Consider the following 24,266-nt stretch of genomic DNA (forward strand, 5'->3'; position numbering starts at 1 on the left):
AAAAGATGTGGTGTTGTATGCAGTGAAACAGAGCAAGACATGGCTTGGGAGAAGGTCAGAAAAGTTGTATAGATCATATTCTTTGTAAACACCCGCCACAACGTTGAACCCACGCCAGTGGCTTTGTGATGAAGGCACTGATTGTGCGAATCAATTAGCACAGAGTCAGGGGTTGCACTTTACAGCCGAGCTGTAACTTTGCTGCTTTAAGCTAGAATTCAACGTGATCCAAACTACTAATATTGTAATGCTCTTGTATTCCATCTGCTTAAAAGGGCAGGCACCGTTACTACAAACAGGGCCCCACATTTTATGCAGAAGCGCTGTGCATGTCGACCCTTCTGCAATTAAAGGAGCCATGAAGAGAAAATACAACTTCGTGTAATTTGAAAGAACTAGGATTCAGTATCTCACTCAGCTTCATCACAGCCACAAAAGATGCCTTTTTAACGAAAAAAAAGCAAGTATTTAAAAACTTTCAGATTTTGCACCACATTGACGTGCTATGAGCAAGAATGACGTCATACGGGCCAACAATAAAACAATTTTCAGTGCGTTAACTGCACGTTAGCATTCAAGTGATGCGGTCAAATGCAACTAGAGGCCCCATTACAGACGTCCAGCCATGTGTCATCGTGACAGGTCAGTTAGGCGGCCGCCAAACGCACAAACAAGGTTCCGTGACGTCACAGAAAAGTTGCGGGAAATTGGCTAGGGGGTCACGACTGCTTCACACGTTTTCGTTAATATCTCTGTTATTTGTTTGAAGATTGCGATGATATTGGTATCATTGTTATCGGGACTAAGCAGTCTTTCTAATAAACCCATGTCTTCATGGCTCCTTTAAAGCAATCATGCCCTTCAGTTGAGTATTCTTTTGCCTGGGTGGTAATTCCATGCAGCAGGCATTCAGCCCCTGTTTGAGCAGCAATACACACCTTGTGTTGACCCAAAAACACTTTTGTACAGCTGTGCTCATAGAAATCGCTTTGGGAACTCCTTAGGTGAGAGTAGGGCAGTGTGAGAACCGAGTTGTGGTTTGGGTTTTCCTGAGAAAGCATGGTGGAATGCATTGGTGTGGTAGCATATCGTGAAATCACAATGCTCATACCTGATCTATTCATTACCGTCAAGCCACTCCGTTTTCTCCACTGAAACATGCAAACACGTTCAGGAACGGAAAGTGGCGCTCTGGCAGTCATTGCACAATGTGGTTGGTACGGGGGAATGCAGTGCGGTGAATTCAATTCGGGGTGCAACTCATTTTGCTCATATTGCTTGGACGTGCGAATTGTGTGGCTATGCTGGCCTTTTCGTGCACTTTGTGGGCTATTCATGATAAAGGCAGAACAGCCCATGTGCTAGCGATTGTGGCTTTTTCCTCGCCTGCAGACTAACATCTAGCGAGTCCGAATTTCTGCACTCTAATGAAAACAAATGAGTCAGTGTCTCCTCACCTTTTCGTTAAAAGAACACCTGTTCATTTGACTCGTTACTTGCGGGGGTCAAACTTGAAACGTTTAAAATCCACGGTGGCGCCTTGCAACAGTGCTTAGAGAAATTGAGCCCTTTCATTTCGTTGCTCAATGCTGCTAACTTTGAACTCTATCTCAATGGCAGAACAGATACTGCAGGAGGTGAGTGGGGGAAAAAATTTGAAGGAAAAAGGAACCCCCTTAGAGGGGCAGTAAATGCCAGTGTCTGCAGTCTGATGTCACAAGTGATTTCAGAGTTTTGCGCAATATTCTCGCTTGTATTGTGTTGGAGGATGTGTAGGAGGGGAGATGGTGATGAGGATGCCATTCCTTTTCCCGTGATGGCAGGGTCATTTTCTAGCCAATAATGGTACCTTTGCGGAAGGTTGATTCCATTATAAATGAACTATTTCTAGCATCTCGTGGTCAATGCCAGGACACGTGCCATCTTTTAGTGGACAGGAGTAACTTTTGACAGCTTCAAGTTTGACTCATGACCTGACACAATGGCTCAGTGGCTAAGGCGTAGTGCGGCTGAGCCCAAGGACGCGGGTTCGATTCCCGGCCGCTTTTCTGATGGAGGTGAACAGCGAAAATGCCCGTGTGTACGAGATTTCGGAGCACGTTAAAGGTCCCCAGGTGGTCAAAATTAATCCGGAGCCCTCCACTACGGCACGCCTCATCGCCTGCATCGGCGCGTTAAACACCACAATCAACAAATCAAGTTGAGCTGATTCTCTCAGGGATGTTAACAGCTTCGATATAAACCACATCGCCATGGAAGCCTTGGTGTAAGTAAAGCCACGGTATGCTCCACTGTGCTACGAAAACCTCCTCTCCCAATTGGGTGCTTTTTCTTGTGCATCTGTTGACTTCTCTTTGAACGATTGCGACGTTTAAATGTGACGTGTGCTTGGTGCACTGGGTACAGCCACATATCTCAGTTTACAGTGCAGATGCCATCACAGCATAGCATTGCATCTTAACACACAGAGCTGTGTGCTCAAATTGCACCAGTAAAACAGTAAAATTACTTTTCGCTGGGTACATTATTTCTAACGTGCATTTTAGATTGTTGAAAATAAAAGATGTTTTATTTACTTCATGATTGTATTAAAAGTAGCAGCACTGGTCCACAAACTTTTGAAGGAGCGAAAGGAAAAGAGGCACTCGCAATTGAGAGGTTCAAATGTGGAAGGAGCTGCAGAAAGTTGATGCGAATGAAATGTGAGTGCCAAAGAGATGAAAATTGGGCGGGAAAGTTTGTTTTTTAAGCCTAAGGATCGTTGTTCAAACTTTCATTTGTTGGTGGGAATACTTCGTGTATTGCTTTGGTCATGGTGGCAGTACTGCGTGTTGAGTGGAGGTTTGCTGAATGTAGGCACTGCAGTTGACATCGTCTGAATGCTGACATCTGTGCTCTCATCTGATTTCCCGTTTTCTTGGAATCTACTTTTCTGTCCTAAAATGGGGCGCCCACCTCTCCTCAAGCAAAACTTGGTTCACATGTGCGTTCACATGTTGAGACACATCGTGACAGTCGTGGCCTGTCCCCGCGCTGGCCGGCAATGCCTAACTGTTCCTGGTTAAGGTAACAGAAGTGGAGAGTGCAGAGAGTAGGTTTGTTATCCCTGATGCTGACGCATGTGGGCAGGTAAACTGTAGCGTAGAATAACAGCGTTGTTCCCCTCGAGGAGCAAGATGACGACACAGCGTCTTTTTTGTGGGACCGTGATCTGCCTTGTCCTGTCTTTGTGTTCTACCTTCTTATACCTTTGCCTTTGAGAGCGGAACAAACACCCCGAATGCTGTCGTCGGTGCTGCCGCTGCGTTGGGTATTTAAATTGTCGATGCTAGTGACTGCTGTAGTTTTCAAGCAGGAATGGGGTCTCTCTCTCTCTCTCTCTCTCTCTCTCTCTCTCTCTCTCTCTCTCTCTCTCTCTCTCTGTCTTTTTTCATCTCTCTCCTCACTCTGTTGCTCTTTTTTTCACTTCTTTTTTCTTTCCGTGTCTTTCTCTCTGCCTTCCCGCTTTCTTTTTCTCTCTCGCACACATTTTTCTCCATTTCTCTCATCGGCCTCTCCCTCTCTCCATCATTTTTTTTTCTCTCTGTCTCTCCTCTCACTTTATCTCTCCTGCTCTCCATCTTTCTCTCTCCTCTTTTTTGCTTTTCATCTCTCTCTTTTTCTGTCTCTCACACACACTGTTGCCTCGCTTGTCTCACTTTCTCTGTTACCTCTCTCTCTCCCCCTTTCTCTCACACACTCCTCTCCCCCTCCCTCTCTCTCTCCCCCGTTGTTGACTGCTGTGCAGCTCTGGATCCATGCGGAGAGCTTTGAGCTGCGGGGCTTTGTGGACGGCCACATGATGGACATGGACATGGTCAGCAAGCGCCGCGGGGACATGGTCTCGGTGGAAAGCCCCGCCGACCAACACCTGGTCGCCACGGCGCTGCCCACCGTCCCCGAGGACTTCCGCAACGCCCTCAAGTCCTCCCAGGCCGCACAGGCCGCCTGGGCGGGCCTGGAGCCACAGGCGCGATGCCTGCACCTCTACAAGTGGGTGGTGGCCCCTTTCCCCGGGGTGTCTCTCTGGGAGGAGGAGGAGGTGATGTGAGACAAAATTAAAAGTGATGCTCAATAACCTTCGGAGAGCACAGCGGTTTGGGATAGGGGGCGAGGCAGTGGAAGTGGTAAGCGAATATATCTACTTAGGCCAAGTTGTGACCCCGGATCCCAACCATGAGGCAGAGATAATTAGAAGGATCAGAATGGGGTGGGGCTCATATGGCAGGCATTCTCAGATAATGAATAGCAGCCTACCATTGTCGCTGAAGAAGAAAGTGTATGACAGCTGCATCTTACCGGTACTCACCTATGGGGCAGAAACTTGGAGGCTCACTAAGAGGGTTCAACTTAAATTGAGAACGACTCAGCGGGCAATGGAGCGGAAAATGATAGGTGTAACATTAAGGGACAAGAAGAGAGCGGAGTGGGTCAGGGAGCAAACTGGTGTTAAAGACATATTAGTAGAAATTAAGAAGAAGAAATGGACGTGGGCAGGGCATGTAATGCGAAGGCAAGATAACCGCTGGTCATTAAGGGTAACTGAGTGGATCCCTAGAGAAGGCAAGCGCTGCAGGGGGCGGCAGAAAGTTAGGTGGGCAGATGAGATCAAGAAGTTTGCGGGGATAAGTTGGTTGAAGACAGCACAGGACTGGGATAATTGGAGATCCATGGGAGAGGCCTTTGCCGTGCAGCGGTCTTAGGCAAGCTGATGATGATGACAATGATGATGTGAGAGAGGAAAAACCAGTTGTGTACTTGAGATCTTCAGTCTTGCCCTGACCAGAGTGGGAACTATGCGGTGGCTGTTTTACCCTCTGCGACACCCACCCTCACACATTGTAATTAATGGCTGTGGTTTTTGTTCCTGGGCGGACTGCTGTTCCATTTGCGCTCGGACTTCACACGAACAAGACTTGCAAATGAAACGGGGATGTTCAGGACAAAACACTTAATGCAGGGCGTCACGTGTTTTGGTTTTTTTTTTTTCGAAAAACACCACGAAGCAGACAGGACACAAGAAGGAGGAATGATGACACAACGCTGAACTCACAAGTGAAGTTTATTTGAAAGCAAAACTCATATATATATAACATCCTGAACAACTGCCTTGGCAACTGACATCGTGACTTTTTATATCCGTTGAACGATTACACTTCCTGAGTACTACAGTATACAACCTATTGCGAACCGCTTCCAGACGAGAAATCAAATTCCCTGTCTGCAGGGTAAGATGGCTGCCCATATTATGTACACAGTTTTGGTACGAATTCATTTTACTGGGCGAAGCTGATCCACAACAACGAGAATTTGGAAAGTTGCGCCAAACTGCTCCAAAATCCTAAAAAGTAGGGATTTTGACGTTCACATCAGTTTCAGTGGAGGAAAATTCCGTCTTCACAACATGATTATCCAAGCATCCCCAAGGTGACGATGTCTGTAGCAGTTTGATCAATTGATAAATCAGTCAATCAAGAAACGTGAGAATCAAATAGCGAAAACTGTCCTGAAGGTCGTTTTTTAGAAAGTTGCGTTTTCCAAAGTTTTCATAGTTTTCCCCGCTGAAAACCATTGCAAAGTGCCGTTGAAAAATGCTTATGTCAGTGGAGGTGGCAAGGTATTTGCGCAAGGTCACGAAAAAGAGCTGCAGTTTTTGGTGTGCTGTTTATCTGAAACAACAACACCGGGCGCCGCCATCTTGGTATGGTTGGATTGGCCGATCCTTTGCCTTCTGCTTTCTGCTCGCCTTTTTTATCGTCTCAAAAAATCGCACGAATGGACGAAAAAGAAACACGGTGTAACAAAGAAAACAGGTTCTAAAGTAAGACTGGCTGTATGAATGATTGGCCTACTTGGTATTCCGTGGCTCTGAACTGTTGAGCGCAAAGTATAGACAGTGCCTTTGCGTCATGTCCCTTTTTTCAATCCCTGTCTATTTAATCTTCGCACTCAATTGTTCAGAGCCAAGATTGGCTCTGAATGGTCTTCCAAATCGTCGAGTGGAGTGCCTACTGCATTGTTCACCAATTTTTGTTATTTTTATTTATTTGGTCAATACTGGCAGCAGCCTTTTAGCTGCCAAGGCAGGAGTGTACAAAACAGTGAAATGGATTTCGCAAACTGCGAGCACAGAAGAGGAACAAGAGATAACTTAGACATATAACACAAATATGCTGAATATTGAATGAACAATAAAAACAAAGAAACAAAAACAAATATTCTGTAATTCTGTAATTGGCAGTTGGGTCTCATTTAGTCGTTTTATCTGGTGCATTACTGAAAAACGACGTTACCGCAGCGATTATGCTTTAGAGCATGCGCCAGATTACGCGGCTGGAAACGCGGAATCCATCGAACACAACTTGCGGCTCGCTGAGTGTGAAATGCGGCGCGTGTGTCCCGCAGTTTGTGAAACATATTTTCGATTCGTTGCGATGTTATACAACGCTGACTTGTTGCTGTTTGACCCTAAAATTTGAATTTGCACTTTTGTTTTCAGTTAACAAGGTATCGGTTTTAATGAGGCCAGCTTTCTCTCCTGAGAATTTTGTTACAGCAGCAGCTCAGTGCAGCTGCGTATCTCCTCTGTTTAATTAGGAAAGTGCACTACATCTCAGTTCATTCTACTCCCTAGGAGGACCATTCCGCGTTCTTTCCTACGTTGCGGTTGACTTGAACTCGCTCTGACACAGCAGCCAGAAAAAAGTTTACTATCCCCTCCCAAAGAAAGTTGAGAAAAGCATGAAAGCTTTCCTCACATCAAAACTGCGTCACCAGTGCACCAAAACCTTCGCTGAAAGTGCATCCAATCAATGTCAAACCTTCACAAAGGCAACCCAAATCGCACATGAACATGCGACGATTTTTCACACACCAAGTAAACGCATCTACAAATGATCAAAGTGCGCACCGATACGGGGTTTATGAGAGGAAGGTATATGATTGTATTCCTTCTTTATGATCGATGCACGTATACTGTCCTATCTGGTAAAACCGTTCCTTTTTCGCTATTTCCGAGTAACCGTTTCGACACATTGACAGCAGTTTGGTTTCACTCACGTGCCGTGGGTCCAGAGATCTTATCAGAGCTTTTCGTCCAACCAACCGGTCTATGGCGGATGCATTAGTTTTTTGACAGAACGCCATCGGTCCCAGCAAGAAAGCTTTCTCTTTGAAAGGCCGATTGCAACCTTACTGCTGCGTTATTGTTATACTACAAGCACTGCCTTGTAACAATGATCCCCTCCCCCCTTCACTTGCAGCATGGTGCGTAGCCTGCAGAAGCACCAGACGTCCTTTGCCGAGATGGAGAGCATGCAGTCGGGCAAGACCCTTCCCCAGGCCACCGAGGAGACCCAGCAGATGGTGCGCTACCTCTACCACTGCGCGGGGCAGGCCATGACCCTGGCTGAGCGCTTCCCGGCCTCTCGGCCAAAGGGTGAGTTGCGTCAGTCTATACCATGCCTACCTCAAGCATCGAGTGGAGCTCGGGGTGTGAATGAGACGTTGCTTGCTCCACGGCGCGGACTCAGTCGTGCGTCTCGAGCATCTTGAAGTAGCGCAGACTCAACACAAAGGCAAGAAGAAGAAGAAGGTAGAGAGAGTTCATTTATTTCAGGGTCTGGAAAAACATGCGTGCAGAAAAAGCCCCCACCCATGTCTGCTACTGTATAACGGGTGAATGTGAGACAGTATTTACATATAGACTGCTATAAAATATGTATAAAACAGGTATAAACAGAAAACTGCAGTGATGGCTCAGAGGTACAGCACTCGCCTCGTATGCGGGAGGTGCCGGGTTTGAATCCTGTATTTATCCTGTATAATACTGTATTTATTGCGTAATGAACCTGCCCACTTTTCTTTTTGAGAATTTAGTTTCTGGTCACCTTGCATGAACAGGTCACTGGGAATATGGTTTTATCTCGGCATGGTTGCTGATGCCGCCAACAATCACAGTAACTTGATATCATGCCACAGTACGCACAGAAACACTAAGAACGCGTTCTAACAACGACAAAAAGAAATCTCAACAGTAACCGGAGGCCTGAGCACGAACGCTGTGGCGCACAATTTAAAAATTGCGTGCTTGGTGGAGCAGCACCTGCTGAACACAAAACAAACCTTCTTGTGTGTAGTGCCATGAAAGTGGTGCGGCACGTGAGCAAAGCACCAAATGTACCGTATAATGCGGAATATAGGTCGAGGCGGAATATAGGTCTTTACCTTGTAGCCGAAAAATGCAAAAAAAAATAATTAGGTTCCAACCATTGTTTTATTGAGACTATAACTTGTTTCATCTCAGATTACTCATTTAAAACTGTCTGAAGTATCGTCGGACGACTGCTTCTGGCTCGCTGTCGCCCACACAGCAGGTCGTCCTTGGTGCAGTCCAGGGAATTGCTTATGCAGCACTTCAACACTCGCAAGACCATGTCATCGTGAAGCGAGCGCAAAGCATGGGACACTCGGTGTGCAGACCGGAGCGACAGCCAGTCTGTGCAGGCGGTCAGCAAACATCTTGGGCTATCCATTCGTAGAGACATCGCACGGCGCTAGCGAACAAAATTCGACCCTTTGTACAGCAGCACAGGTGCACAGAGCAGCGCCCATAAAACGAGTCCTTCCGAGCGTTGCATACCGAGAGCTGCCCCTTCAGCTAACGCCGCTAGCAACACATCTTTTGGTGATACCGAACTGGTGCAAGGCGGACACGTCATTGGCCTTGGAAAACCCCCAACTTTTCTTTTAAATGCTGCTGTACACTGGCACCAAGTGCCTAAACTCATTTTGAGCAAGAAGAAAATTGCACGCACACATTCGCTGACAGCGAGAGAAGCAATAAAACAAAGATGGCGTCGCGTCCGATTGATGGTGGTGGCGATGGTGCCTTTGGGGTTTGGATGGGCTCGATGGGCTGCCCGGTCGCCAGATGACAACTGCCAGTGACTGCAATATAGGTCGAGGGGTGACTTTTCGGCAAATTTTTCTGTAAAAAATCTCGACCTATATTGCGCATTATACGGTAATTTATTTATGGAAGAAACGCAGCTGATATTCACATTTCATTTACTCAGGCACACAATCATAGCAGAATGAGAGCAATCACTGGTGCATCTATGCTGGCACAATCTATTTGTCAACATGGCTAGCAAAGGTTGGGATTTAAATATACTGTATTTACTTGCGTAATGAACCTCCTGCCCCACTTTTCTTTTTGAGAATTTACTTTCTGGTCATCTTGCATAAACTGTGCACTGGGAATGTGTTTTTATCTCAACATGGTTGCTGATGCCGCCAACAATCACAGTAACTTGATATCATGCCACAGTACATGCAGAAATGCTAAAAATGCATTCCAACAAAAAGAAATCTCAACAGTTACCGCAGACCTGAGCACGAACGCTGCGGCTCACAGTTTAAAAATTGCGTGCTTGGTGGAGCACCACCAAGTGGAACGCACTTGGTGGAACGAACTTGGAACGAACTTGGTGGAACGCACTCGTGGGCGGTAAGGACAGGCTTGCAAGAGAATCGTTTCCTGGCGTAGTCTACAAGATTTCATGCGCAGATTGCGATTTCGCTTACATAGGTGAATCGGGTAACTTCAAACAGAGATTACGGCAGCACCAGAACGATGTAAAAAACAAGCGTGTGGCATCGAATGCTCTTGCTGAGCACGTGGGTGCAACGGGCCATGGGATTGATTGGGATAATTCCACAATCATCGGCCAAGAAAGGAACTTCAGATCGCGGCTCTATCTCGAGTCTCTGGAAATACAGACGACACGTCATACACTTAATCGAAATGAAGGATCCCTCCCCCCGTCGTACACTCGCTGCCTACGTCACGTGCTCAAGAAAAATAAGCTTGCGTGAACTTTTATTCGCCTCATTGTGAACAAGGCTTCAGTAACGAAGCCGAAACGTCTTGTTGTTGTTTTAAAGTTTTTAAGTTTCTTTTGGTCGGTGTCTCCGCTTCTACTCCAACATGTTTCCCGACCAGACGGGTTTCCGTAAAACCCTCGACTTCACTTCGTGGAGCACCACCTGCTGCACACAAAACAAACCTTCTTGTGTATAGTGCAATGAAAGGGATGCAGCATGTGAGCAAATGTGCTCCGCACTACTTCTCTGCTGTGTGCTGTTCTGCGATTTTTTCATTACGCTTCATGGTTTTGTTCAGCGATGACGTTTTGGCCTTTTTTTGAGCCCCTGGTTCTGGGAGTACGATCAAGCAGTACATGAGCTGCACAGCCGGTTTTAAACTGGCGGTGGTGGAGCACACGTTGAAGCATGTGAAAGCCGCACAGCTGGTGTTGACCCAGTGCATGTTCGCTACTGGAGAAAACAAGAGGTTTGGGCAATGAACGGGTATCGCCGTGTGTTTCGTGGGTCCAAAGAAGGGAAGTTTCCAGGAGTGGGAAATGAAGTTTTGGAGTGCCTTGACAGCACGGAAGATGATGCACTGTAGGATGACAATGAATGGGAAGCCACAAGCGACTTTAGCGGAGAGGCCAGCTCCTATGGCAAGTTGGGGGACGATGGCGAGTGGGGGCTACTGGCATGTTGTGAATAAAAAAGAAGTAAGGTTACGTAATTGCCTATGTGTTCCTACTAGAAAAGTAAGGTTTTGGCAGCACTTCTCTCAACATCTTTATTGCATCAGGGGTGAGAGGCAGATTGGTCGAGGCAGATGCGTGGACGCAGAAACAATCACCACCTAAAAACCGGAGTTAAGATAGCAATGAATAACTTAAGAAAGCACAAAAATAAAGAATTATGCACTTTAAAACAAAATTTAACCTTAAATTGTCAGTTTGAATAATTATTTCGTTTTTTGGATAGTGCACGCGGCAGCCTCAGTGGCGCCACGGTACGCACGATCCAAAGCAGGTGGGGTCCAAGCGCGGGCCGTTTTTTGATGCGGACTTTCGCAACTGCCTACATCGAAGAGCTCTGGTTATTCTGCTATATCCAAATCAAGGTTCTTCTGCTCCAAAATCGAGATTTCACTGCCCCAAAAACTGCTCCCAAATTAGATTCAGCTGTCTCACCCCTGTCGCATGAAATTTCAACTTTAAAAAATTTGTTGCAGCTTTTTCCCATCGTAATGAACCCACCCCCAAATTCATCTCGAATTTTCAAAAAAAAAAGAAAGAAAAAAAGTGGGTTCATTACCCGAGTAAATATGGTAGGCAAACTTTTGAACGTGCACCACTATGGAAGACATGCTACGATCATGCGACGCCATGGACCGGAGGAGACATCGAGGGCACGTACAAAGCAGTGGCAGTTTCCCGCGTAACGTCACAGAATCTTATTTGTGCGACTGGCTGCTGCCAACCTAAACCACCACCGAAAAACGTGACTTGGTGGTGGCAGTGGGGCCTCTAGTTCCATTTGATCATGTCACTTAATGCTAACGGCGAGTTAACATGCACTCTGCTAACTATGCCTTTAGGGCAGAACCATAATACGTCCCCCCTGCCTATGTTCCATCACTATGATGTGATACTTGAAACTTCTTCAATATTTCTCGTGTCCTTAGACCACCTTGGAGCTGAGTGAGCTGCCGAAGGCTGGTGTTTTATAATTCAGCAAAGTTGTATTTTTGTCTTCATGGTCCATTTAACTCTGGTTCCGTATGCCAAACACCTTCGCCATCTCAAACGTAGTTGCTGCCATTGTGTGTAATGATAAAGTTGATACGCATGAGAAAACAGAACAAAAGGGTGGTCAAACAATCATCCAGATAACGCCAAGTCCAGTGGAGTAATCAGCGGGTGGAGGAGGCGTGATAAGGCGGTCAGTGGAAGCAGCAGTGGGTGTTCTCAGAAGCCAGTGGGGACAATAACCATAACCAAGCAGTAGCCAGTGTCAGGGCCAGCAGCAATCATGCGCTACTGTGCGTGCAAAGAAACAATGCACTTCGACTGGTGATAGCTTGAGCTGCTATGTGAAGGATTTCGAAAGCCAGAAAGCATAAGAAAAAGAATTCGCGTTCAAATCTTGACTGAGATAGTGGCTGCTAGCCTAATGGGGCTTCTGGAAATGCTGACAGTTCCAAGTTCGGCTTTATTTTTTATACTCTTAGAGTGTCACTTTGAAGGTGTGTAGGTGTGTTTTTTTTTTTTTTTTTTTTTTAATATCTCTTTTGGGTTCCTTGTGGTGGGTGGATTCAGTGCTGAATGACCGAGAGCAGAGTCGATGAGATGGAAGACAGAAAAATGTTTTTTCTTTCCCTCTTCTCAGACAGATTTCTTCGCACTTTTTTCGTTTTTCAAGGTCGGTGTACTCTTTACACGGCTGCTTGAGTCATACCGTTTCAATTCACCACCTCACACCAGCAGTGTGAGCTACAGCATGTTTCTAAAATGGCTTTGGGATGTGGCTGCAGCTACGGCTAGAGACTTGCTTACACTGGCTTGTGCTTCACAGCTGTGCTACACTTGCAGACTCTGAGCTGGCACTCCCTCGGTAGTTTCTGTTGCAAGCCTCTGCCATTCCCGCAGCTTAGCTGTCCATTGGTATGAAGGTTTTAGTCGTAGAGTTTCACACTACAGTTAAACCTCGTTATAACGAAATTGAAGGGGCGCCGCGATTTGCTCGTTATAGCCAATATTTCGTTATAGCCATAGCCGACATTTACTGCAAATATTTACATTGTAGTTACCTAAAACAAAAAGCGGGCGAAATAGCATCTTGCCGCACGGCGGTAGTCAGCAAAATAAACACATTCCGGAGGTAAAAAGGAAAAGTCACGAACCTACTTTATTGCAGTTCAAAACTCGTATTTCAAACAGACTTGGCTCGAAGAAGTCCGTAATTGGACGTTGATGCACCTTCCTGATGCGAGCGATGGCTCGCTCAGCTGCGGCCGCTATGTTCACGCCATCTTCGCCGCCCTCGTGCGCGCCGAAGGAGCGGCGCAGCACGTCCACCGCATCTAGTGCCTCCGACGCCGTCCTTAGTGCTTCCTTTCACGCCACGTGCAACAGCGCTGACGATGGACTCTCGGTTGCTCACGATGGTGGACAGCGTACTCGTCCACACGTCAAAGTCTCTTGCCACCTTACCACGGAGTGCACCTTACCTTCCTTCGCGCCCGATGCGACGGCTTTTATCATAGACGTCTTCTGTTCAAGCGTGATAGCCTTTAGCTTTCGCTTCCCGCCTGTCGCACTCGCGTTGTTGGAATCACGCGAGCAGTACGATAAAAGATAAGGCTGAAGACTGCGAAAACCCACGCACACGCAACTACGCAGCGACGTCGGCGATACGAACAGAGGAGGAGGGGGCAGGGGGGGGAGAGGAAGGCGATGCATTGGCGCATTGGGGCTCTTCTCGGACTCACCGCGGATAGTCCGCGGGTAGTCCGAGGATTCCCCGAAGCCACCCGAAGCCATAGGGATGCATGTGAAAATCGAACGTCGGACTGCTTCTCGGGGAGCCCGCGGTGAGTCCAAGACTGTAAATCGAAGGGCCCCATTGTCTGCATGCCGTGCGCATCGAGAGGAGGGTGGGAATGGCTTCGCGGGCGCAGCGTCCGCATGGCGCGCCATCCAGCTTCGCGCGCGTGGCGGGAGTTTTGAACTGCTAATACAGTTGCCGCGTCGCGCACTGTCTCAAATCCGCGTTGCGCACTGTTTAAAAATTAGCTCAAAATTTGATTTCTCAACGAAATTTGTTCGTTATATCCCGTAACGGGCAAATTTTACCTCGTTAAAACGAGGTTTTAAATACATTGGTTTCTATGGGGACTTTCAAGGGGAATTACGATTTGCTCGTTATATCCATTATTTCGTTATAGCCCGTCTCGTTATAACGAGGTTTAACTGTACAATACATTCGAGAGAAATCTGTTGCCACGCTTCAGCGGGCGTGCTCTGACGTATTGCAGAGAAGCGTTCCATTGCCACTTGGCATGGCTCGCAAAGAAGCTCAAAACTTGGCTGCGGTTTCGAAATACTCATAATAATAATATCGGAAAAGATTATTTGAAGTCGTTTTATCAAGGAAATAGTGGTGCGCCAAAAGATTTATATGTCAGGGAATTTTTTTTTTTTTAGGCTTCATACGAGCCGAATGAGAAGTAGAAGAATGTCACTCTTTTCTGCTGATTTCGGCTTCAAGAGCAAAAAACCATGAGGCTAGCCAAGCCAAGCCAAGCCAAGCCGGAGGCAAATGCTTCTAGCTGCTGTGGCGGGGCTCATGATGGCACGCGATTGCAGCCACAGTGAACGTTAGTACGATTCTAATGTATGCCCGATTGTAACGCGTGGGTGAGTTTGCTTATGAAAACTCGAAAATTAATTTGACGTCCATCTTACTACGCTGATGTAATAAAGGACATGACACCACGCACCTGGCAGAGACATTTTATTTCACGTACGCAACTGTAGCACTAGGAATCCCTTGTGCGTCATAAAGTTGCTTACCACATCCTGCGAGCATTACAACTGAAATTAACAATTGAAAGCTGAAATTAAAAATTGAAACATTGAAATTAAAATTGAAAGCTGATTGTGGTTTTGAGCCCAATTGTAACACGCACACAAATTTTATGGCTACTTTTGGCGAAAAAGGGTGCACGTTAGAATCGTACAAATGTGGTATAGATCGGTACGAAAACTCTATGGTTTGAGTAAGCAGTTGTTTCTGTCGACTGCCCATGACATGGGAAATGTGCGCCTTTCAGTGATGTCACGGTGCACTTCTATCCTGCCTGGCCATTTGTGTGATCCTTCTGCCTTCACTCGTACCATTCCCTCTTCTTGCAGGTGTGGTTCTTGTGTACGTGGAGGATGCGAGTGCCACGTGCCCCATGTCTGCCTGGCGTGTGGGTGAGGTGCTGGCCACGGGCAACGCCATCCTGATCCTGGCCAAGTCCCCCTTCTGCCTGGTGCCTCTGCACCTGGCCGAGATCGCCAGCTCGGGAGGGTGAGATGGAGTTCAGATGGCTTAATTTGTATAGAGGCGCTTTGATTTGCTCTCAGAGTTACTCAGTGTAGTAGTTGGAAAACTCCCTGTTGGCCCCATGTATCAAAAACTGGTCCGTGGGCCTCGTGTATGAAAAACAAGTTCATGTTTGGTCCCCTGTGCTGGGACTCGAGCACTGGCCAAAGGACTAGCCTTACATCCGTCGATTTGCAGTTGAAATAGTAGTACCCAAGTGCTAGTGGCTACTGCCATAAGTGAAAAAAAACTGTGGAAACATGAGGAAATTTCACCTGAAGTTCACAGAGAACACCCTCCCCCGAAGCATCGCCCCTCTTCCTTTAGGGGTGAAATATTCAATTTACTAAAGACCCCAAGGATTGCCCACCTCCTAAAATTGATGGTTGTAGCGCCACTGAGTGAACAAAATAAACGGGAATCATCTGTTCATGTTTTGATGCAGTCAATTATTGGTCCTTTCAGCGATTGTTCCGAAAGTCTCTGTACTTTGGCTGGGTGTTCTTTCAGAATTTACGGTAGGTTAGTGTTCTCTAATCTGCAAAGCAGGGTTCAAGTGGTCTTGTTAAATACATGTTTAGCAAAGCTAGGCTTTTGTCCGCCTGGCACCTCACGAATGCACTTGCTCCTCAGCTTTCTGGGTATGTCTGACTTGAAACGATCCTCCACACACGGCTGCCGTGTGGGGAGGATCGAGGCAGGCAAGAGACAAAGGCAACCGATGCCAGCCTCCAAGGGGGTTTATTTGCAAAACCAACCCAGCACTCCCGTCTTCTGGGTCATCGACAGTTCCCACATTGCTCGAGTGGGCGGAGTCGTTGGACTCCGCCACTACCAGTGGATGATGGTCGGTCCAAGCTGGTAGGGAAGTCCCGGGTTGGTCCGCCGCCGCACGCCGTCGTGTACTCGCTCGGAGCGGCTGACCGCAGCCGCCTCGCCACCGAAGCAGCTCTCGAGCTCCCCGCTTCGAAGTGCGCTGGTGGCGCCCTCTCACGAGACGCAAACGAACCCCCTTATGTTGCCATCATATTGTGCAGTCCAGCGCAAGCCACGTCGTCCTCGAAGGGTCGCGCGTGTCTCGGAACACTGCCACGTACCGAGTCAGGATCGTGGGTTTCCACAATTCCCACAGCTTCAATGAGGCAGCAGTGCTCGCACGGCCTGCATTCTGAAGCAATGTTTTGCAACTGGTGTACGTTGAAGAACTGTGGCCATGGATAGTGCAAGGACTCCTGATGCCGTTAAGGGGGGACACTGCTCTTAAAAAAGCTTCCTTTAATTTTCAAGTACCGTATTTACTCGAATCTAACGCGCACCTTTTTTCCGATATATCTGGTCCAAAAATTGGGTGCGCGTTAGAATCGAGTAGGGGAGAGTCGGGAGGAATGGGACACTTTTCACAAATGCATTTTTAGTTTTGTTTATTTTGAACGCAAAAAGATGGTTGATGGATTATAGTACAAGTCGAAACAAGATGCGCAAATTCTGAGAAACACGGGCTACTGCCACTTCTAGCGCAACTGCAAAAAAATAATTTCTAACAGCTAAAATCTGTCCCATTCCACCCGTCCCTTCGGGTGGAGTGGGACATCCTTTGGGAGGAATGGGACGCCAGTAAAGTATCGGTCCCAACGTCTTCAGCGGACATTAAAAGCCGATAGTTCCACATCAAACTTGAAGCAAGCTTGCAGGCGCTTCGTTCCCCCAATAGTTTTTGGCCCTGGCAGCTTCATCACAATATCCGTCATTGGCACAGTCCCTATATCTTTCTGTTGAGGAAAGTAAAACTTTGAGCTCTCTTCTTTCTTTCGGAGGAACTGGACACTGACGTCAATATTGTCACTACTTTCGACTCTACCCGTGTAATAAACGTCAGATTTTTTCTTACCAAATCTGACGAGGACAAAATCGCCTTTTTTCACTTGAAAAGTTTCGTTTGGGCAATCGGCCTCAGAAATGTCCCGCCTCTCATTATCGGAACCCGACATGTCACTGTCTGAATCATCAAATGCAATGGCAACAGTGTCGTCTTCACTTGAGGAACTGAACTCCTTCTGAAGTCGTCGTTTCTTTTTTGGGCGGGTAGTGGCGACAGTCTTAGCTGTGATAAGCGCTCTTTTTTTCAGACTCTGTCGTGCCAGCCTCTCTGCAGCTTCTTGTTCAATCGCATGCTTCTCGGGTGTATCCGTAAGGACTTTTGTCCTACCTTTCTTCCTTCCTTTTTGCCCTGTCTTACGCGGTGCAGCCTTAGGGTAGGGCCTTAGGTCACTTGGAACAATCCGGCTGGGAGATGCAGTTGACGTCGAGGCTGCGTTGCCGACAGTAGGTGGGAAGACATCTGTAGAGACGTTGCGAGCTCCATGGCCGTTTGTCTCAAAGTTCAAATCACTTTCCAGTCGGCTTGCGCTGTCCGTTTTCTCGGTGATGGTGGCCGTCTGTCGTGACACCTCTCCGCTTACGGACATTTCGGGTCTGTCAGTGACTGATGACATCATGTAGTCATCCGAAGTGAAGGGCTCGCTATTGAAAGGCCAAATTCCAGTTTTCTGAAAGCCCGAGATTATGTTCTTTTGTGTCACCGTTAATACGTAGGCGGATCCAACTAGTTGTGCAACATTGTGGATGGAGATGGTCTTCCCGGGGTTATTTATGAGCCAATCATTGCAAGCAGCGTTGTACCGAGATTTAAATGGTCCGTACACGGACACATCAAGTGGCTGCAGGCGGTGGCTACAGTGTGGGGGAAAGGTCAGCAGGATGACTCCGCTCTCTTTGGCCTTGTTGATGGTGTTGATGCTCACATGGCTTTCGTGATTGTCGAGAATTAAGAGAATTGGTTCCTCCTTCGAGCACTTCGTATGTCTCACAGTGTGCTTTAATGCCAACAAAAACAGTTCGCTGGACATCCATCCCGACTTGCTTGCCAAACCGAGGCTTCCTGCCGGAGCGCCTTTCAGAAAAAAATCTTTAAACCTCACGCGTGGAAAAATGAACACTGGTGGCAGGGCGTTTCCGATGGCATTAACAGTGCACAAAACAGTCACCAGTTCGCCGCGTTCTGCGGATGTGACCTGACCGATTTGCTTTTCTCCACGTGCTGCTACTACCTTTGGTGGGTTGTGTGCAGTTGTGAAGCCCGTTTCATCACAATTGGAGATGCGGTCCGGAGTTAGCTTGTATCGGTCGTAGACACTTTTCAGGTTTGAAAGGAAAGCATCGACGTTGTTCTTATTGAAGCTTGTTGCCCGACCCAGACTGGTCGCTTCTGGCGATCGAAGCGATAGCTCGGGATGGCGGTCCATAAAGCCCATAAACCAGTCTCTTCCAGCTACCTTGTTCTGTTCCCATGACGCCGGGCACTTCCGGTTTAAGGCTGTTGCAAACTCGTACGCCAGTGAACGAACTTGCATTCTCGTAAGCCCATAGTGCATTTTGCTTGCTTTCAGCAAATATTCTTTCAAGAGTACTTCATCTTCTGTTGTGAAGACCATTCCGCAGACCAAATTGGACTTGAACATGATGCCACCTGTGTCACCGCATTCTCTGTACTTCTTCACTGCTCGGCCAAGCGATGATTTTGATATTTCAAAAGATTCTGCTACGTCTCTTATACTTTTCTTTTCATCGCACACCAATCTCACAGCATCTAGGATCAAATTGTTCGATGTTTGAGCTCTGTCGGGATGCTTCCTCTTGTAAACCCGCGGCATCTTCCTGAAAATGAAAATGAATCAAAAATTGGCAAATGTAAATATTCACGCACACCAAGCACGCTTAACTTCCTTGCATGCACGTAACAGCACTCCTATTGCTTCCTACTATTCACGTGCGTATTCCGGGCTTCTCGCAAATGTGTTCAGTAATCACACCTTTTTAGTGGAGAAACATTGCATTTTATGATGCCCCGTTGGTTTAGCGCGTCTTAACGTCAACTGTCGCAGAAACAGCCTGTCTGTTATTTAACATCACGGCACGAAGCATTTGTACACTTTAAATAACAAATAAACAAATAACTGCTTTCGGAACTAAAGCGGCACAGCATTGGAGCTTATTCGCTAGACACAGCACCAGCCGTATGGTGGGGAGGAATGGGACACTGTCCCATTCCACCCGCGACTCAAATGTCCCATTCCTCCCCAGGTGGTGTGCCCAACGAAAAATACATTCAATGGCGAAAATTCTCTTGTTAGGGCTAAACTTGTTATTGCACGATGTACGACCCTAACGCCTGTTTTCGAAGAAAAATTGGTATCAGCATAGGCAGGGCGGTTTAAAATTGAGAGAGGTGTAATTGAGTAAGCGGATACTTACTTTTGACACGTGAAAAACGAGAGTTGTAGTCAGAGAAAGCTCCATCCGCTGAAGACGGCCACCATTACAGCCAGGCTATCGGTATGCTAGCGCCATCTCGTGAGCAGCCGATGAACGTGTTTGAACTAACTCCTGGATAGATAAACGAGCTGTCCCATTCCTCCAACCGTCCCAAACCTCCCGACTCTCCCCTACGACCCTAAATCTCCGATATCATATCGCCATCGGCATTTCAAAATGGCCGCCTCGTACGCACTTCGAGCCTAGCTGTCTATGCCTAGCTGCAGTAGCGTGGTAGCGTCCTCCGTGTGCTGTGGTAGTACATGTGCTTAGGTTAGTCTACCCGTTTTCTGCGTTTGATCTACCAGCATGGACGTGCCGACAGCGAAGATACGCCGAGTTCGTCATGATGCCGCTTTTAAAAGGAAAGTCATAATGTGTGCGGAGACGGACGGAAATCGGGCCGCATCACGCGCATTCGGAGTTCCGGAAACATGCATGCGGGACTGGCGCAAGCAGCAGGAGACTATTTTCGCCAGCAAGGCTACACGAAAGGGCTTCAGTGGACCGAAGCAGGGCCGGTTCGCCGAAATAGAAGAGCGGCTCGCAGAATACGTTCAAGAGCAGCGAGCGGCGCAGCGGCCCGTGACGACCGAGCTACTCAAAGTCCGGGCGATGCAGTTAGCCCTACAAACAGGGCTAACGCGGAGCGATTTCAAAGCGAGCAGGTGCTGGCTGACAAATTTTATGAAGAGAAAAGGCTTTTCTCTTCGAAGGCGGACGGGGATATGCCAGAAGTTGCCTGAAGAATACGAAGAAAAGCTGCACAGTTTTCAGCGGTTCGTTTTGAGCTTGCGCCGCAGGCACGGCTACCACCTCGGCCAAATTGGAAATGCCGACCAGACACCGCTCTACTTCGACATGCCTGCCACCACAACCGTTGAAAAGAAGGGGGCGAAGCAAGTGCGCGTGTTGTCTTCCGGCCACGAAAAAAACACGCGTCACCGCAATGCTTTGTTGCACCGCGGATGGACACAAGCTGCCCCCGTATCTTATATTCAGACACAAGACGCTCCCGAAGGGAATCGTGTTTCCGAGTGGCGTGATTGTGCGCGCAAATGAAAAAGGTTGGATGACGACGGACTTGGTCGCCGACTGGATTGCTCACGTCTGGCGCAAGAGGCCCGGCGGCAGTTTGGGCCTGTGTGCGATGCTTGTGCTCGACGCGTTCAGGTGCCATCTCGACCAACGCATCAAAGACAAGCTCGCCGCTTGCAACACTGACCTTGTCGTGATACCAGGCGGCATGACATCGCAGCTCCAGCCGCTCGATGTTTGTTTAAACAAGCCGGTTAAAGATAGGATTCGGGCGCTCTACACCGAATGGCTTGTGAGTGGCTGCCATGAATTCACTCCTAGCAATAGAATGAAACGTGCCACGCTGCAAGACTTTACTGGATGGGCGAAAGATGCGTGGTCCACGATACCGTCCGCCATGGTCAGCAAGGCCTTTAAAAAATGTGGGATATCGAATTCCATGGACGGCACCGAGGATGAAATGCTTTGGTCGGTCAACAGCGATAAGGAGTTGTCCGACAGCGACGACGAGTGAACCTTGTGCCGGCGTAGAACATTCTTGACAAGATGGGCCATTTCCTTTTGTGTGTGTGTGTTTTTTTTATCACAACTTCAGTGCATTGAGATTAAATCTTTGTTTTTCCAAACGAGACAAAGTTGCATTGCTGTATGAAAGCGTGAGGTGCGCGGTACTTTTTTTTTTTTTTTGGTCACGGAAAACGGGTGCGCGTTACAATCAAGATTTTTTTTTTTTCGGGGGGGAGGTCACGAAAAACAGGTGCGCGTTACAATCGAGGGCGCGTTAGATTCGAGTAAATACGGTAAACTCTGGGAAACTCGTCAGACTGGCAGCCTTTTCCCCACTCATTTCAAATATGCCACTATTTTTTAGGTCAGTCCATTAGTTACCAAGATAATTGGAGATAATTAGTCATTTTTGGAGGAACAACAGACAGAACAGTGTTGGACATAAAAGTGTAATCTCTACATTTTCCAGTACCATGAGTCCTGGCTAGTGCAATAAGAGAATCGATTTTTTGATGCACCGCTTGGAGCTAATTTTATAGCTCATTAAACCCTGGTGGCACTAGCGGTAAGAAACCATTTCGAGTGCACATTTCAAACACCAAAGTTTAATGAGTTGTAACATTAGTACCAAGTGGTGCATCAAAAAACTGGTTCTCTTATTGCACTCGCCAGGACTCATGGTACTGGAAAATATAGAGATTACAGTCTTATGTCCAACACTGTTCTGTCTGTTGTTCCTCCAAAAATGACTAATCATCTCCAATTATCTTGGTAACTAATGGACTGACGCAAAAAATAGTGGCATATTTGAAATCAGGGGGGAAAAAAGCAGCCAGACTGACGAGTTTCACAGAGATTACTTAAAAATTAAAGGAAGCTGTTTTAAAAGTAGTGTTGCCCCGACCCCCCTTAAAGGGGCCATGCAGACAAAATACAAGTTTGTTTTATTCGAAAGATATAGGGTTTTATAGGGCCCTAGGCACTTGTTCGGCAGCGAACGATGCTTTGTTCACTGACAAATAAAAAATTTTCTGTCCAATTTTCAATTCTCCCGCTAAATCGTCTGTTTTTGTGACGTCAACAAGGACGTATCCGGAGCAGGGTCCTAAAACTAAATATAGCCTGCTGACAGGGGCTGCTCCCATCTCACACACAGCCGTTTGATTATCTTGTTTATCACCCACTTTCATAATTGACGCTGCAATACTGCTGAAGCGCCAGTGTTCGCATTTTGCTTCTGGCCGGACTTCTACAACTTCCGTATTTTTATTACGGCTCATACTAATCATTTCCTAAAACTTCAGCTACGACTGCACAAACATGGTCACGTAATCGACCGTGTGGCTTGTGTCAGTTGGTCAGTGTTGTTTCAGACAAGTCCTGCTATAAGAAGAATGTGCCCTACCTTTCAGCGCAAATAGCTCGTTTGGCAAGCTTATAAGCCCTGCCTAATTGGCGTTTGCTTTTGCGGGCCTCAGCCAATCGCAGAGCAAGCTGGTTTAACATCATAGGTTCTGTTGTGGGAAATGAGCTAGTGGGTCGCATGGCCATTCCCTTTTTTCCTAATTATGTAGCTTATTTGAGCGAAGTTTGCGTTATAAGTGGTGTCGTTATGGTTCTAACGAGACAATCTTTTGAATTAATCGAATTTGTGTTTTGTCTGCATGGCCCCTTTAATAAAACATACGTGCACACGAATGCTGGATTCCTTCTCAGAATCAGAAATCAGAATCAGAAAATCTTTATTTCATGAAGAAAATGAGATACAAAAAATAGGTGAGAAGTCATCTGGATCTATAGCCGACATGGCTAGTAATGGATCCATAGCATAATATACACAAAAAACACAATCTAGCACAACATTACAAAGACAAAATACAATGTGCACGAGAAAAATATATTGTGCAAATTTAACACGGTGAAGCATAAAGCTCAGACATGAAGTATTTTTTTAACGAATGAGTGCTGTGTCTGTTTTGTTTTAATTCAACTGGTATATTATTTAATAGTTTGGCTCCCAAGAAGGAAATGGTACGGCGACCATATACATTGTGTATTTTTGGTAAATTTAAGTGTCTGGTATCTAATTTGGGTTGTATGAAATAGAATGACCGGTTAGGTGTGTTTAGCATTTTTTGGGCCAGTAATGCTGTCTTGAAGTCTCTTGCTACAATAAATTAAATGACATGATTTTAAGTTTTGAAAAGATCGGGGATGATGGTGCAGTGGTAGGGGCGTACGTCAATAGTCTAATCGCTCTCTTTTGGAGTTTCGCAATGATGTCACTATATGACGCATATGTGAATCCCCAAGATTCTATACAGTACGTAAGGTGAGAGTGGAAAATACTGTGGTACAATAATCGTAGTGTTTTACTGTCAAAGTGTTTCCGTGCTTGAATTAATGTGTAGCAACCAAACGACAATTTTTTGCTAAGTGCTTTTATATGGGGTGCCCAGTTTAGCGATTTGTCAATTATTACTCCTAAATATTTATGTTGCTCAACCTTACTAAGTGCGGTATTTCCCAAGAATAATTTGCAATCTACTGTTAAGTTTTTTCGATTAGAGCAGAAGACTATAAAATTTGTTTTTGTAATGTTGAGAGCTAACTTATTACTGTTTAACTTATTACTGGTTACTAGCTAACTTATTATTACACCATCTTCTCAGGGAGGCCATGGTGATTGTGAGACTGGTAATTGAAATGTCCCGTTTGAGGCTGATGGAACCAGAAAAACTGGTTTTTATGGTTTCCACCTTCCGGGCCCAAACTTCAAACAGTTGTAACTTCTGCTACAGAGCTGATACAATGATACTGTTAGTCTTATTGCACTCCTTGATTTCGTCACGGTTCACTGGTTCACGGTTCACGGTTCACTGCTGAGCTGCATCCTGTCAGCAGTTATTTTGCCAAGGCTGTTAAAAAGATCAAATCTAAAAATCCAAATAAATTTGATGATATTTATTTTACACAAAAACAAATTTTATATCTACAATCAGAATAAAAAACTACACATGCCCCCAAATAATTATCACCCCAACTGCAAAAGTAAAGTTTTTGATCAAAGACCCATGTGCCCCCTTAATGTATCTCAGTTATTCCTTTGAAGTTTGTGGTATTCTTGTTATAAAAAAAGTAGTCTTTTAAAGCAGAGCTTTAAAAGACAGAGCTTTAGTAGTCTTTTAAAGCAGAGCTAAGGGTGTTTGCTGTGTTTGAGTAAGAGCGCCTTGTGGCAAAGCCACCTTTATGGCCGCACGAAATGGCTGTATAACTCTTGTTCTATTAACGCTTCCCCCCAAGACGTATGAACTTCAGAGAGCTTTTGAGAGCTTTTGCTGTGAGAGCTTTTG

General features: G+C 46.5%; 2 protein-coding genes across 2 annotated transcripts in view; one reads left to right on the top strand and one right to left on the bottom strand.

The window, feature by feature from the left end:
• The window catches only part of LOC144141304 (aldehyde dehydrogenase family 16 member A1-like), a 77,409-nt gene that overhangs the window by 2,501 nt on the left and 50,642 nt on the right, over window positions 1-24,266 (top strand). The window contains exons 2-4 of the mRNA XM_077672880.1: window positions 3,788-4,032; window positions 7,302-7,477; window positions 14,823-14,982. Of these exons, the coding sequence (XP_077529006.1) occupies window positions 3,788-4,032; window positions 7,302-7,477; window positions 14,823-14,982 (581 nt within the window). The remainder of the gene's footprint in view (window positions 1-3,787; window positions 4,033-7,301; window positions 7,478-14,822; window positions 14,983-24,266) is intronic.
• LOC144141305 (uncharacterized) lies at window positions 16,366-19,173 on the bottom strand. The gene has a single exon (XM_077672881.1). It carries the CDS (start codon window positions 18,705-18,707, stop codon window positions 16,635-16,637), a length of 2,073 nt encoding a protein of 690 aa, XP_077529007.1. The 5' UTR covers window positions 18,708-19,173; the 3' UTR covers window positions 16,366-16,634.

The sequence above is a fragment of the Haemaphysalis longicornis genome, unplaced genomic scaffold (genome assembly GCF_048455015.1).
Source record: "Haemaphysalis longicornis isolate Haplotype H1 unplaced genomic scaffold, Haemaphysalis longicornis Haplotype H1 scaffold_6, whole genome shotgun sequence".
Lineage (NCBI taxonomy): Eukaryota > Metazoa > Arthropoda > Arachnida > Ixodida > Ixodidae > Haemaphysalis > Haemaphysalis longicornis.